The 15,524-nt window shown below is 42.4% G+C and overlaps 1 protein-coding gene across 1 annotated transcript in view; it reads left to right on the top strand.

Moving 5' to 3' along the window:
* Window positions 1-7,310: 7,310 nt before the first annotated feature.
* TMEM272 (transmembrane protein 272) overlaps window positions 7,311-15,524 on the top strand; it is a 31,814-nt gene continuing 23,600 nt past the window's right edge. The window contains 4 exon segments of the mRNA XM_059143991.1: window positions 7,311-7,340; window positions 13,409-13,516; window positions 13,615-13,726; window positions 14,195-14,202. Coding sequence (XP_058999974.1) covers window positions 7,311-7,340; window positions 13,409-13,516; window positions 13,615-13,726; window positions 14,195-14,202 — 258 coding nt within the window.

Below are 15,524 nucleotides of genomic sequence, written 5' to 3'. Positions count from 1 at the left end.
ATCCGTTTCCCTATAAATACACTTACTTGATCTCACATGTTTTGATATGTCACATTTTAACTATCCTTCAGTTAAACTATTTTTTGATATTCCCTGTAATTTCTTCTTTGACCCACTGGCTATGTATAAGTATGTTACTTAATTTCCAAAAACGTGGGCATTTCCAATTACCTTTTTGCTGTTGATTTCTAGCTCCATTCCACTCTATGTCTGTACAAAGCATATGGTTTGTATACTTGGTGTCATTTCAATTGGTTAAGACTTGCTTTATGGCCCTGCAGCTATTACATTTTGATAAATGTTTCATGTTCACTCGAAAATAATTGGCGTCCTTCAGTTGTTTGTTGCTATGTTCTCTCTATATATGAATTAGGTTAAGTTTTTAACTATGCTCCAATCTCCTATATCTTTGTTGATTTCTATGACTGTTCTGTCAGTTACTGAAAGATATACTTACAGATCTGTTTCTCCAAATCTATTTCTCTCTCCTAGTTCTGTCAGTTTTTGCTTTATATACTTTGAGGTTAGGTTATTGGGTATACCCATATTTACAACTATTATATTTTCTTAACATACTAACTTTTATCTTTATGAAATATCCCTCTTTATATTTGGTAATGCTTCTTTCCTTAAGTTCTACTTTGATATTAGTATAGATACATCACCTTTCTTTCATGTTGGCATGGTGTATCTTTTCTATCTTTCCATTTCAACTTTTCTGTGACCTTGTATTTAAAGTGTAGTTCTTGTGACTAGCATATAATCTAGTTTTGTGTTTTCCACTCTGAAACAATTTGTCATCTCATTGGGATATTATTTTATATTCACATTTAATATAATTATTGATGTATATTTTGATTCAGCTCTGTCATCTTAGCACCTTTTCCGGACTCACTTATTCAATGTTTTTTTATCTTTCTGATTTATTATTCTATTTCCCTTTATTATTTCAGTAGTCATATATTCTTTTAGTAATGATCCTAGAGATTAAAATAGACATCCTTGAACAACTAAAGTATAATAGACATTTTCACCTTTATCACATTATTGATAATGCTAGAATCTTAGAAGATTTTATCGCCATTCACATCCCCCCCTCTCATCTTCTACATTTTGTTGTCATGAATTTTTTTTTAACGATTTTATTTATTTATTTGACAGACAGAGATCACAAGTAGGCAGAGAGGCAGGCACAGAGAAAGAGAGGAGGAAGTGGGCTTCCTGCTAAGCAGAGAGCCTGCTTCGGGGCTGGATCGCAGGACCCTGGGATCATGACCTGAGCCTAAGGTTTTAACCCACTGAGCTAATAGGCACACCTGTTGTCATGAATTTTGATTCTACATATATTTAAGACTCCAGAAGACTTTACTATTACTGTTTTATAAAGTCAATGTTTATTTATAATTACACATTTTTATCCTTTCTGGTGCTCTTCACTTTTTGCTGCATCTCTATGCCTCTCTTTGAGATCATTTTCTTTTGCCCCCCAAAATCATACCCTTTAAGTTTCCTTTATTATGGGTCGTGTGGTGTCTTCTCTCAGTGCTTATTTGTTGCAAATACTTTTATTGTGCCTTCTATTTTTATACCATCCAATAGATTTTATTCATAAACTAGTTCACTTAACATGTTTCTATTACGATGTAAACAAATGTTCTTCCATTTTTTTGGTCTTCGCAGTATTGAGTATTTCATGGTAATAAGATTTCAAAACAGTATAAGAAATGAGTTTTTAATTTCTGTAAACATACTGGTGACAAAATCAGCATTTGTCTCTGATGAATTTGTATTATCATGACATTGGTTCTAAGTTTTTAATAGAAAGAAAGAAAATGTACTTAGGGGCTACCCAACATTGAAATTCTAAAATCAGTAACTTTGGGGTTTTTTTAGAAATGCAATCCTTTATGATACCATCTGTCTTCATCTTCAAAGCATATTTCCACTGGCTAGAGAATTCCAGGTTAGTTGTTATTCTGGCCTTCACTGTTCTGTTGAGAAGTAAGCATCCATTTAATTGTTGCTTTTTTAGAAAAGTAGTATTTTTTTTTGTTTTTAGCTGCTATTAAGACTTCGCCTTTTATCCTCAGCAGTTTTATTTTGTGTGATTAAATATACTTTATTTTGTATTTTTCATGCTTGGAATTTAAAGAATATTCATGGCTTAATGATTTTTATAATTTTGGGGACATTCTTGGCCAAATTTCTTCAAATATATCTTCTCAATTTCTTCTCTTTTCCATTTCTAATACATATATGTTAAATATTTTCACTGGGTTCCTTATATTTCTTATGCTCTTTTCTATATTCTCCATTTTTTTTGGTCTTTGTGATTTAGTCTGTGCATTTTCTACTGCCCTATATTCCAGATCATTATTGTGCCTTCAGCTGTGTTTAATCTGCTGTTTAACTTATCCGTTCACTCTTTACTTTATTTATTGGATATTATTCAGGTCTGGAATATCCATGTGATTATTTCACATAGTTTTCTGTGCCAAGTTTATTCATCTAGATTTTTAATTCCATGAACATATTAATAACAGTTCAAATATATATATATATACATATACATATATATATATATATATGTATATATATATATCTTATTATTTTAAAAACCTGGGTCTTCTGTGAATTTCTTTGCATTGTCTGTTTTCCCTCTTGGTTGTCTGTCAAAACTGGTTTTCTTCTGTGATTTGTTACTTTTATTGATGTTATCTATTTCCAGAGGTACTTATTTATTGCTTCTAATAGACAGAGAGGCTAAAAGCTGATTAACTGAATCCAGTCAGGAGTTGCTATGATTCTAAAACCAGGCCTTAATTAACCCTGTGAGATATGCTTCTCCAGTTGACCCTTCCTCCAGAAAATATGTCCGTGATGTTTTCCAGTGCCTCTCCCCTCTAATAGGTTCTTGACTCTAATTTTATCCCTCTAAACATTTTCATATTGATGAAAACTCTGCTCATACGTTCCAGCTTTTCATTCACTGCTTTCACTTTTGATCAGCTTCAAATATCACTCACCTCTACTGACTTGATTCCTTATTCAGATCTTGGTCTAAAAAATTCTCCCTGACTAGATATTTCTGAGATGTCCAGTACTTCTGCTTGTTCCCAGCAGGATATGTTGTCTCAAACAACCTAGTCAGCCACTGCCCAGTACAAGACTTATATGGGGGCTTATAGCCAAAAGAGTGAAATGATGTTACTCAAGACTTGTGACCTAGCCAAAAGGCCCAAAGTAGATGCAAATGAATTTATTATATAATTGATATTGCTAGCATTGATTGATCATTAACTATGTGCCCAGTTGCGGTTCTGTGTGCTTTTACATGTATTATCTCACAACAAATTAATAAACTAGATAGTATTGCTACTTCCATTTTACAGATGAAGAAAGACATACATGGAGAAGTTAAGAAACTCACCTAAAATCACGCAGGAGTAGAGCCCATATTTGAACCCAGGCAGTTTTTTTCAGAACACATACCTCTCTGACACAGAAGATTGCTGTGATAAGGGAGGCAACAGGTAGTCGTAGTCCTGATGAATATTGTAGCTGGGGAGTCAGAAAGGAATCAATAGCTACAAGAAATGTTTCAAAGAAAGACTCATTAGGTGATCAAAAGAGTTGCATGGGATGAAAATGAAGGAAGTACGGGCAAGGCTAAGGGGCCTGGCTTCCATGCCTCGAAACTGACCAGACCCTGATTAGAAATTAGAAATTGAGATGGAGTTGATTTAGATGAGTTGAAGTATCGTTACAGGAAACCTGGGGATCCTCAGTAATTCACAATTCACAAAATGTTGGCTGTTCCAAATAAACCTTACAGTCTCTGGGGAAATGGTGAATAAAATTATTATTGCAGAATGTGAATGGAATACTGAAAGTAACTTGATCTGAGCATCAGTGAGCACACAGGATTGAAAGGATAAGCTTTTCCCTTGCACCACCTGCTCTGCACCAAATCAACAGCTTCTGTTCCCTCAAGACAAAGTTTATCTTAAATTCTGTACAATATTATTATTAAAAAAATAATATTGCCATTATTACCAATTTTCAGAACAATACATGTTCATTGTAAGAAATATTAAGAAATAGAGCAAGGATGAAGAAGAAAATTAAAATCATCCATAATCCCAGTACTCAGAGGTAACCACTATAAACATTTAGGGTATAGTCTTCCACTCTTTTTCCTATGCTAATGGCTAGATATAGTCTATGTGACTGTTTTTTTGCTGTGCATAGAGCTTTGTGGCTTGCCTTTTTATGTAATAATATATCACAAGCACTTCCCCATTTCTTTAAATATTTCTGAGAACATGATTTTTAATAACTGCAAGATTGCATATTCCCCTCTTTTTGGAAATTAATTTATTCTGTTAAGAATATAGATTATTTTCTTGGAAGAATAGGTCAAGCCAGAAAATTGCTCACAGATGAAGACAATGGCAACATAATCAATCATTGCTGCCCATGGCCTCAGTCTCTGTGTTGAAAGAAGAGAATTCTTTTTAGCAGCACCAGTCATAGAAAGGGTTCATGGGAAGTTGGCCTTGTGAAGGCAGAGACTTTTTTTGTTCCTGCCATACTCACAGTGCCCATTTTACAAAAGGATTCTGAAATAAAGCAGAAAAAGATAAACCACCTGATAGATAAATCACCAAAGACTGTGAATAACTTGATTGCTGACAAACAAAAAATGACTCTAGGAAAAAATTCCCAACCACACTTAAAGAGAAAAGCAATTAAAAATAAATATTGCATTTTCTACCTACTGGACTGGCAAAAATCCAAAAGTTTGACAATACACTCTGTTAGCAAAACTATGTGGAAATAGGGCCTCTTATATTGTGCTGCTAGGAGTGTTAAATGTTACAACCCCTAGAGAGGGGAATGGTCAGTATCTAACAAAATTATAGATGCATTTACTCCTGACTCCTCAATTCCATTTCTGAAAGTGTATCTCACAGGCACACCTTCACAAGTTCAAAATGACACTTGTAAAGGTTATACAATTCCTTGGAGTATTGTAACTTCAAAAGATTGGCAGTAATCCAATTTTCCAGCAATAACGGACAACTTAAGTAGATGATGGCCTGTCCACACAGCAGAGTACTATGCAGCCATAAAAATAATACAGCAAAAGTTCTGCGTGTTGATAGGGAGAGGTCTCCAGGATATACACAATGAGAAAACCACCATCAACAAGACGCAGAATACTGCTATATATTGTGTAAGGGAGAAAATAAGAATACATACCTCTGTATTTGCCTATATTTGCACAAAGAAATATTAGTAGAAAGGGGAACCTGGGTGGCTCAGTTGGTTAAGTATCCACTCAGGTCATGATCTCAGTGTCCTGGAATTGAGTCCGACATCAGGCGCCTTGTTAGTGGGGAACCTGCTTCTCCTCCTTCCTCTCACTTTGTGATCTCTCTTGCTCTCTCTCAAATAAATAAAATAAAAAGAAATAATAGAAGAAAAACACCAGCTAAAAAAAATGGTTGTTTATGAGGGAAACGGTGGAGGGGACAGGGATAGAAGTGAGACTCTTCTGTGAATACCTTTCATGAAGTCTTTGGTCTTTGAATAATGTAAATGTTCTATAAAGTCTAAAATAATTCTTAAAATTGGAAACAAACCCATGAGCATAACCATACATCCATTATTACCAGGCCTGCACTGAGGAAGGATTTATTTCAAGTAATTTTAGAACACGGTGCTTTGACTTTTAGCACTTAGTGGCTAAACCACATGATGTTGGTCAAAGGGCACCATGGGAGGTCCTACAATGTATCCTCCACAAAGGTGGATGTTACGGGATGAGTTGTATTCCCCAGAATGTCATATGTTGAAGTTCTAACCACAGTACATCAGAATGTGACCATATTTAGAGATGGAGTCCTTAAAGAGGTAATGAATTTAAAATGAGGTCACTGGGGTGGGTTTTAATTCAATATGACCCGCATCCTTGTAAGAAGTAAAAACAGGACCCACACAAGCACAGATGAGAGACCATGCACAGGCACAGGAGAAGATGGCCATCTACATGCCAAGGAGAGAGGTCTCAGAAGAAACCAAATCTGCCAATACTTTCATCTTGAACGTCTAGCTCCCACAACTGTGAGAATAAATTTCTGTTGCTTAAGCCACTTCGTCTGTGGTCTTCTGCCACATTAGCAAACCAATGCAGTGAGGACTTTTCATTTACTGCTTCATTGCTGCATTGAGAACAGTGTTGGACACATCATAAACATAGTTATTGAATGGATGAATGGATGAATGAGTGAGTGAATGAATGAATGTTCCACTCCTAGAGTTTCAAATAAAAACAGGAGAAAAGAGCTCTACCTGCAGCTCTCCTCTGTCTGTGGTTTCTATTCTTTGGCTCCTCCTTTTTTTTTTTTTTTTTTAATGTCAGAAGAGGTTGTTACCCCCCTTGCCTTACCTTCCCATCCTCATCTTCCAGTGAAGGAAAGACTTTTACTCACCGGCCTATCCTCTGGAGATTTTCTGAATGTCCCATTTTCTTCTGGGCATTCCTTCGGATCTCTTTGTTCTTGGGGGTTGAGGCAGACTAGATTTTCCAAGGATGGCCTTAACAAGATCTCTTCCATACATTTTTCTTGCCCTGTGACACCCCCCCCCCCCCAATCTCCCATCAAGAGGAAGTCTTTCCCCTTCCCTTGAACCTGGGTGGACCTTTGGAATGCTTCAGCCGACAGCACAGAGAAGGTGATGCTATGTGACCACTGAGCAAGAGCAGGCTGGGGCCATGCTCCCAGCTCCCTAGTGATAGTGGACATCTTCCTCCAGCTCCATGCCCTGGGAAGTCCTGCCAGTGGCCTGGAAACAGCCACAGGAGGATTATTTATAGTGCAAAAGCAGCAAGGACTGGGATCTCTCTCTCTCTCACACATACACATGCACACACACACACACACACAACTATTGTTAAACATTTACCCGCAAACCACTATTTCTGAGGATAGATCATAAGAAGTGATACAGCCTCCCTTGGTGCTCCATCTCTCAGTACAAGTGCTTTTAAATCCAAGCCAGCGTGCTGTGCGGAAGCCGAGGGCACATGCAGAGGCCACATGTAGCCTTCTGGCTGACAGCCCCAGCTAGCCTCATCCACACTGCACATGGGAGTGAGAAAGCCTTCCACAGCCGCAGCCTCAGCCTCCATCTGCCTGTGAGCCCAGTCAACTCCCAGAGCTGGGAGATCCAATAATAAATGATCATTGTCTTACACCACTTAGCTTGGAGTGGTTATGCAGCAATAGCTAATCAGAACAGCGATGCTCATCTGCCGTCTTCATCATGACGCCGTAAGTGAAGGGAAATGAAAATGCATCAGTCTAACATGCGAAAATATATCAGTTTTGCAGGATAAATCTCCATGCTCAGAGTGAGAGTTATTTGCTCACTCATTTATGCAGCAGATGTGTCCTGAGTGCTAATTAAGCCCCTCAACCCCTGTGCTCTCACGATGTAAAGGGTAGAGGAGCTCCCTGCTCTCTATGGAGACAAAAGGGGAACAACCAAATACAGACACAGAAGGGTGTCCAGGAGCCCCTGGGGGTGCAAAAAGGAGAAAGGGGCTAACTCTCCTTCGTTGGGAGGGGCCAAGAAAGCAGCAGGTAGTTGAGGAAGATCTCAGAAAGCCTGTCTGGACGGAGGCCTGAAATCTCAGTGGTTTTCCATGTTCTCAGCGGGAAGAGTTCTCCAGGCAGTGGCCCATGGGAGGGAATGAAACACTAGGATCCTAAGCCCCTCTTTTGCTTGACCGGGCTGTGTCGCATTACTGATCCGCAGTTGTTGGAAGATTGGGATCAGGCAGGGGTACCTTGAGGCACACTGAGAACTAGAAGGCTGGAAAAACAAGTTGAGGCCAAGTTATGGAGACCCTTGACACTATCCTGAGAAAGAGCTTTTGGTAAAATAAGAATCAAAATATTATTTTACAAGTATCACATGGTATCCCTTCCATGAGGGATAAAAGGAACAATGCAGGGTGCCTGGGTGGCTCAGTGGGTTAAGCCTCTGCCTTTGGCTCAGGTCATGATCTCAGGGTTCTGGGATCGAGTCCCACATCGGGCTCTCTCCTCGGCAGGGAGCCTGCTTCCTCCTCTCTCTCTGCCTGCCTCTCTGCTGACTTGTAATCTCTCTCTGTCAAATAAATAAATAAAATCTTAAAAAAAAAAAGGAACAATGCAGAGGATCACAGGGGAAGGGAGGGGAAAATGGAATAGGAAGAAATCGGAGAGGGAGACAAATCATCAGAGACTCTTAATTCTAGGAAACAAACTGAGGGTTGCTGGAAGGGAGGGCAGTGGCAGGTTGAGCTAACTGGGTGATGGGCATTAAGGAGGGCACGTAAGGTGAGCCCTGGGTGTTATACACAACTGATGAATTACTGAACTCGACATCTGAAACTAATGATGCTCTGTACGTTGGCTAATTGGATTTAAAACTTAAAAATAATAAAAATAAAACATTGTTTTCAATCTACTACAAATCCATGAACAATGTCACGCTTGAAGATAAAAAATTCGGGGCTTACTAGGTGCCTGTCACCTGTGATCTAGCTGTGCCGATTGTTTACAGCTGCTATCTGTTGGGATTGGCTGGTGTTGCCATTCTGATTGGTCAGGGCCCTTGTCTAGGTTTTAAGTACTCTATTTTGAAAATATCACCCCTAAGAACATTATTAAAATCAAGAACAGGACAAAGTGGGTAAGTTTCAACATTTTGTGAGTAACAACCATACATTAGACAAGGAAATAAAGCAAGAGGCATAAATACCAGAAAGGAAGGGGCAAAGCCATCATTATTGGTGGATGATTTGACTTTTTATCTAAAAAAAAAAAAAGGAATCAACTTACAATTTTAGTTTTGATCATGATCAGAAAAAATAAGCCCGCAATGCCATCTCTCTCCACATTTATTTATAAATGTAATGCAATCTTACTCTTGGGTACTTACCCCAAAGATACAGATGTCATGAAAAGAAGGGCCATCTGTACCCCAATGTTTATAGCAGCAATGGCCACGGTCGCCAAACTATGGAAAGAACCAAGATGCCCTTCAACGGACGAATGGATAAGGAAGATGTGGTCCATATACACTATGGAGTATTATGCCTCCATCAGAAAGGATGAATACCCAACTTTCGTAGCAACATGGACGGGACTGGAAGAGATTATGCTGAGTGAAATAAGTCAAGCAGAGAGAGTCAATTATCATATGGTTTCACTTATTTGTGGAGCATAACAAATAGCATGGAGGACATGGGGAGTTAGGAGAAGGGAGTTGGGGGAAATTGGAAGGGGAGGTGAACCATGAGAGACTATGGACTCTGAAAAACAATCTGAGGGGTTTGAAGTGGCGGGGGCATGGGAGGTTGGGGTACAAGGTGGTGGGTATTATAGAGGGCACGGATTGCATGGAGCACTGGGTGTGGTGCAAAAATAATGAATACTGTTATGTTGAAAATAAATTAATTAATTTAAAAAAAGTAATGCAATCTTGAACAGAATTGCCAGAGGATGTCTCCCCCTGGGTAACTCAACTAAATCACTTATTTAAGAAGTAATCAGGAGAAGCAAATATGTGAGAATGATGAGGAGCTTGACCCGGTGTCTCTTGCTTCAGAAATCCAGGTGAGGAGAGAGAACCAGTTGTTGGGGCTGGAACTGGAGCCTGGCAGAGACAGATATTCCTAATGAGAGGCAGGGTCCCACAAAGGGCTGGTGGATGGTAGGGGGAGGAGAGGAGGAGAGACGAGAACCCCTCATAGGTGGTGTTGAGCATTTTCCCAACTGTGACACATACCCCTGGAGACATTGAGATTGTCCTGGGACCAGGATGCAGCAACCATGAAGACAGGAATTATTCCTTTTCCTCAAGGTTCCAACTAGACCTGAATCAAAGGACGGAGGCTGGAAAACTTCCAGGTTTTGATCAATCGCTAGAAATCAATCCCCAGGGACGTCACATCCTCACACCCTCCCTACAGCCCCCGGCATCCCTGGAAGTGGGACTCATGGATGTCCTGAACACTTTCCTGGAACACCTTGGACAACTGCCCAGTTCCACAGGGCCCTTAGAATCTCCAAGGTTGACTACCATTTTTTTTTTCTTCTCCTAGACTGAGGAGGTTTTGTTCATGTATTTATTTATAAAATTGTGGTAAAATGCACATAACATAAACTTTACCATTTTAATAATTTTAAGTGCACCATTTGGTAACATCAATCCATGATTGAGGTCCATGTAGTCATCACCCATCCCTAGAACCTTTCTGTCTGGCAAAAGTGAAATTGTACCCAGTTAAAAATAACTCTCCGTTCCCCTCTCCCCTGAGCTCCTGGCAGCCACCACCACCTCCTCAGTCTGAGTCTGACCAATCTAGGTACCTCACATAAGCGGAATCCTACAGTGATTACCCTATTCCCCTTAACATAATGTCCTCAAGGTACATCACAGTTGTAGCCTAGGTCAGGGGTTGACTTCTCCTTTTTTCTTCTGACGATGAACTAGTTTAGGACTCAGATGTCCCACTCCTCTTTTTCTTAAATTATCCTCAAGAAAACTATAATGGTGAGAAAAGTCCAAAAGAGAATAAAAGGATCCATTGAAAATGCTTTCTGATTTAGGTAGAAGTTGACGTGAGGGACCCTTAGGGTTTTCTCCCAAAAGAGGAAGCTGCCAGGATTAGTAGATGGTAAATACAGAAAAAGTGACTCAACTAGCAGAGTGACATCAGAATAGAAAGCTCTCCAAGGAAAGCATGAGAAGAGCTAGAGGGTCTGCACTGGGCTGATTTATTGGAGACTAACACACAATCAGACAACCTTCTGCACAGGTTGGGGGAGGAAGATGAGGACGATCATTCCCAAACAGGGAAGTCAGTGTTGATTGTTTCTCTGATTGCTCCTTATGTGGTACACAGCTTGGTCTCTGGCCAACTTTAATACCTCCCTTCATTTCTGTGGCTTCTGTCAAGAATCAGGCATACCCTCATTAACTCACAGACTCCTTTGTAATTAAACTCAGCGATACACTCATTAACTCATTACTCTTTTGAATTAAAATTCCTTATGGGATACATTGAATTTTATGAAGTAACCCTTTTACTCAAAGTGTCTGGCTTGCAGTAAGCACTGTTTGTTCAATGAATGACTGAATTCACTTCTACCAGCAGGGCCCCATTATGTAGACCACCTCAATGCTTACTCGTGACAACACACATAATAAAGCTCACACTCCGAATTTAATTTTTAACTCAACTCTACTGACATCCCCCCCACCCCTGTGAGGCCTTTATTCTTATGGCAGTAAGTGTAGCAGGCGAAAGCATGGACTCTGGATCACACTGTCTGAGTTTAAATTCATTACGCACTCAGGAGCTCCGTGACCTGGGGTAGTTACTTAATCTCCCTGTGCCTCACTCGACTCATCTGGGAAATGGGGATATTAACAGCACCTGCCTTGCTTTGGGCAGCATTTCCAACAGTGGTTTTGCACTCATTTCCAACAGCTGCTGCCACGGTCTGCTGCTAATCTCTGAGTTGCCCACCCCCCCCACACACACACTATAACTTCCATTTGCCTTTTCTGTCAGCCCCTCCATGCTTATAACTAATTTTCCATTTTATTTATTTATTTAAAGATTTTGTTTATTTGAGAGGGAGAGCATGGGGAGTAGGGGCAGATTGAGAGGGAGAAGCAGACTCCCCACAGAGCAGGGAGCCTGATGCAGATTTCAATCAAGGACGCTGAGATCCATGACCTGACCCGAAGGCAATAGTTTAACTGACTGAGCCACCCAGGTGCCCCTACTAATTCCTCATTTTAAATTCCCTGTTTTTAAGTGATAAGCCTATTTTTATTTATTTATTTATTTATTTATTTATTTATTTATTTGAGAGAGAGTGAGAGAGACGGGGATAGAGCATGAGGGCAAGGGGCAGAAGGAGAAGGACAAGCCGACTCCCCGATGAGCATGCAGCCTCACATGGGGCTCGATCCTACGACCCCGAGGTCATGACCTGAGCTAAAATCAAGAGTCGGGGCCTCCATTGACGGCAGCCACCCAGGTGCCCCGAGTGATAAGCCTTTTCTCAATGTTGTTTTCTCTTGTTTAGACTTCGAATCTCATCATCACTTTCCCAAGACTCCTGAATTTTCCAAAATAAATCCCTCTATTTCCATACATAAACATATACCCTCTAGTTTGGGAGCAAATATTCTCTGACCATTTGCTGGGCCTTCAGGGGCTCCTGGAAAAGCTGAGAGACCATCCGGTATTCCTCCCTTGCTGACCCCCAGGAGGACTGCCCCATAATCCGAAATTTAGTCTGTTTTGAACCCTGTCCTGAAACATGCTCCAAAAAGCCTATTGTCCCTCTTGGGGTGCCTGGGTGGCTCAGTGGGTTTAAGCCTCTGCCTTCAGCTCAGGTCATGATCCCAGGGTCCTGGAATTGAGTCCTGCATTGGGCTCTCTGCTCTGCAGGAAGCCTGCTTCCCCCTCTCTCTCTGCCTGCCTCTCTGCCTACTTGTGATCTCTGTCTGTCAAATAAATAAATGAAAATCTTAAAAAAAAGGGGGGGGGTGCCTGGGTGGCTCAGTGGTTTAAGCCTCTGCCTTCGGCTCAGGTCATGATCTCAGGGTCCTAGGATCGAGCCCCACATCGGGATCTCTGCTCAGCGGGGAGCCTGCTTCCCCCCTCTCTCTCTGCCTGCCTCTCTGCCTACTTGTGATCTCTCTCTGTCAAATAAATAAATAAAAATCTTAAAAAAAAAAAATTAAAAACCACAAAAACCTACTGTCCCTCTTCAGCCAGCCCCGGGCTCTGATGGTGGGGTCTGGGAGTCTGAAGGCTCTGCCCTCCTTGCTCATAACCGCAGCACTTCAACTTGCTGGGTGGGGGAGGGGAGGGGTGGCCCAGCGTCGTCCAGAAGGTTCAAATGACCCAGACACGGCCCGTTCCTCCACCAGGTGCCCGTGTGCAGTGAGGAGGTCGGCTCGGGCTCAGGGCTGGGGGAGGCTGAAGCTAGAAAGGCACTGGACCCAAGGCTTGAGGAGCGCTCACTTTCAGGGTTGTGCGAGTGCAGGCTCAGCCTTAAAAAGGACCGTCTCCTTCCTTTTTGTGCAGCCCAAACCTCGGCCCCCCTTAGCCTCACCCCTGTAGATGGGCCTTTTCCATGAAAACAACAACGCAAGACTTGGCCTGTCAGGTGTGGAGACTTCCCCTAACGCCACAGGAGTCCGCTGCTTCTCAGAGTGTGGTCCGTGGACACCCGGCGGAATCTAAAATGCAGATTTCTGGGGCGAAACCCAGACTTACAGATTCAGAATCTGGGCGGTGGGTCAGGACTCTGCCTTTTCACAGAGTCTCAACTACTACAAAGTAGCAGTTGAGGACTTCTGCTGCCAGATGCTGGTAACAGGCAACACAGCCTCAGGAGGGCGGCTGGCTGCGGACCGAAGAGCATCGCAGGTTAGTGACCTGGGACATGCTTCCGCCTCCTCCCCAAGACTCCACTCTGTCTCAGATCTGCAGTGACACTGACCGTTTCATCTCTTTTCTACACGCAGTCCTTCCGCACCGAGGGCTCCCTCTCACGTGCTCGGCTCCTCTCCGGGGACCTCCACCCCTTCACTAAGCCATCCCTGCTCCGGGGACCCTTCTTCCCGTGCCACCGGGCCTGTAGGGAGAGCAAGAAGGGACAAGAGCCTCTCCACCCAGGCCTGCACCCCTGACGAGAGCTACGGCACCGCAATGGAATATTTCCAGCACCAATTGATAAGGCCACTGAGTTATAACTTCAGCTCCGCGTTGTAGGAGCCTTGTGAGAGCTGCCACGGGTTGGGCTGCTGCCCCTTTCCAGCCGTGGGGAGCACTTCAGGTTGTTAAGGCCGGCGGTGGGGTGTGCTCTTCACCCACGCGTGGGAGGGAGAGGGAGATAACCCACCCCCAAAGGCTAAAGCCAGGAGTTGCTGGTATGCAGCAGGCAAGGGATCCAAAACGAGAAGCAGAGAAAGAAGTAGGCTACAGAGGGCCTGCTCGTAAAGAGAGGCCCACAGGTGTAGACCTGGACCCCTGGAACCCTAGCGTGGCTGAGTTCTGCCCGGGTTCTGGCTCTGGCTCTGGCTCTGGCTCTGGCTCTTTCGTCAGCTCTAAAGGTGAGTCAGGACAGCCCATGCAGCCTTTCACGCTGGAGAAAAGCTCCTAGCAGATGGTTTCTCAGAATCATTCCGAGGAAGATGGCAATGTGCTGATTTATGCTTCCTGGAAGGGAAAGGACTGCATTGTCGAGGTGCTTTTCTTAATTGTGTGAAGGGAAAGGAAACCTTAATCTTCACGAATCTAAGGAAGAGGGTTTTTCTAGCAGAGAGAATTACTGGGAAGGAACAGTGAACTACAGGGCAAAAGCAAGTTACGCGGGACTGTTAGAAATAACTCGCTAACTACAGGGCAGTGAGTGGGGATCGCCTACTAGGTCTCTGAGCAGGTGGCTTTGACTTTGGTCATTGCAAAAGTGTCCTAGAGTTCAAAGGAAGTACATTTTCCATTTCATAGGAACCGAACATCGAAGGGTGCATGGGGAGGGGGTTGGATCACTCTGGAACTCAGAAATTATGCAGGAACCTCTACGGAATTCATCTGTGATGGGGTAGTTAGGAGAGGAAACGTAGCATAGACTACATAAAGAGCTACAGACAATAATGGATTTGTGTCTGGAGCACCTGAAACGTTTGTTGGAAATATTCAACGATTCTGGTTAGCATTGGCCTTTGGAGGAACAGGGATGAAGATGGTTCATGCTTAACACTTAATGTTACTCCAAAACCAAGCATTGAGTTGGGGTCCCCATCACATCTCATTTAGGAACAAACAATCTTGCTTACCAAGGAAATCACTAAAAATACCATCACCAAGTCAAAGATGTGCTCTTGCTTCACCCTGAAGCTTTGGGGTGAAGATAAGTCATGCTCCACACAGACCCAGTGCTAAATGTCAAAAGAACGTACACACCCATAGATATAGGTTCACTGTTGAATTGCAACACAAATCAGAGGTTTAAAATAAAGTAGTATTTATTAGGGATGTGAGACAGATATAAAAGGGTTTCTCAAACTCAGACCTACCGACATTTTGGACCAGGTCATTCTTTATTGTGGGGGCTGCCCTGCTCCTTGCAGGGTGTTTAAGAGCATCCCTGGTCTCTGTCCACCAGGCACTGGCCACCACCCCCACCCTCGTCATGACAGTCAGAAATGTCTGCAGACATTGCCCCTGGGAGGCAAAGCTGCCCCTGGTTGAGGACCAGTGAGATACACCAAGTGGAGTGAAAATTGAAAACGTGTTAAGAATGTGATTTGGCAATTATTATCAATTAATTTCCTTGTGGTCTTTTATTATCAGTCAGCTTCCAGGGGAGGAAGCAAGATGAGCTATTAGCACCACTCTTCTTGGTGCAGAAGCCCATGTGATGCAAGCAGTC

Source organism: Mustela lutreola, chromosome 13, assembly GCF_030435805.1.
Source record: "Mustela lutreola isolate mMusLut2 chromosome 13, mMusLut2.pri, whole genome shotgun sequence".
Taxonomy (NCBI): domain Eukaryota; kingdom Metazoa; phylum Chordata; class Mammalia; order Carnivora; family Mustelidae; genus Mustela; species Mustela lutreola.
Note: the sequence above shows the minus strand (reverse complement) of the source record. Positions and strands in the feature narration are given on the sequence as shown.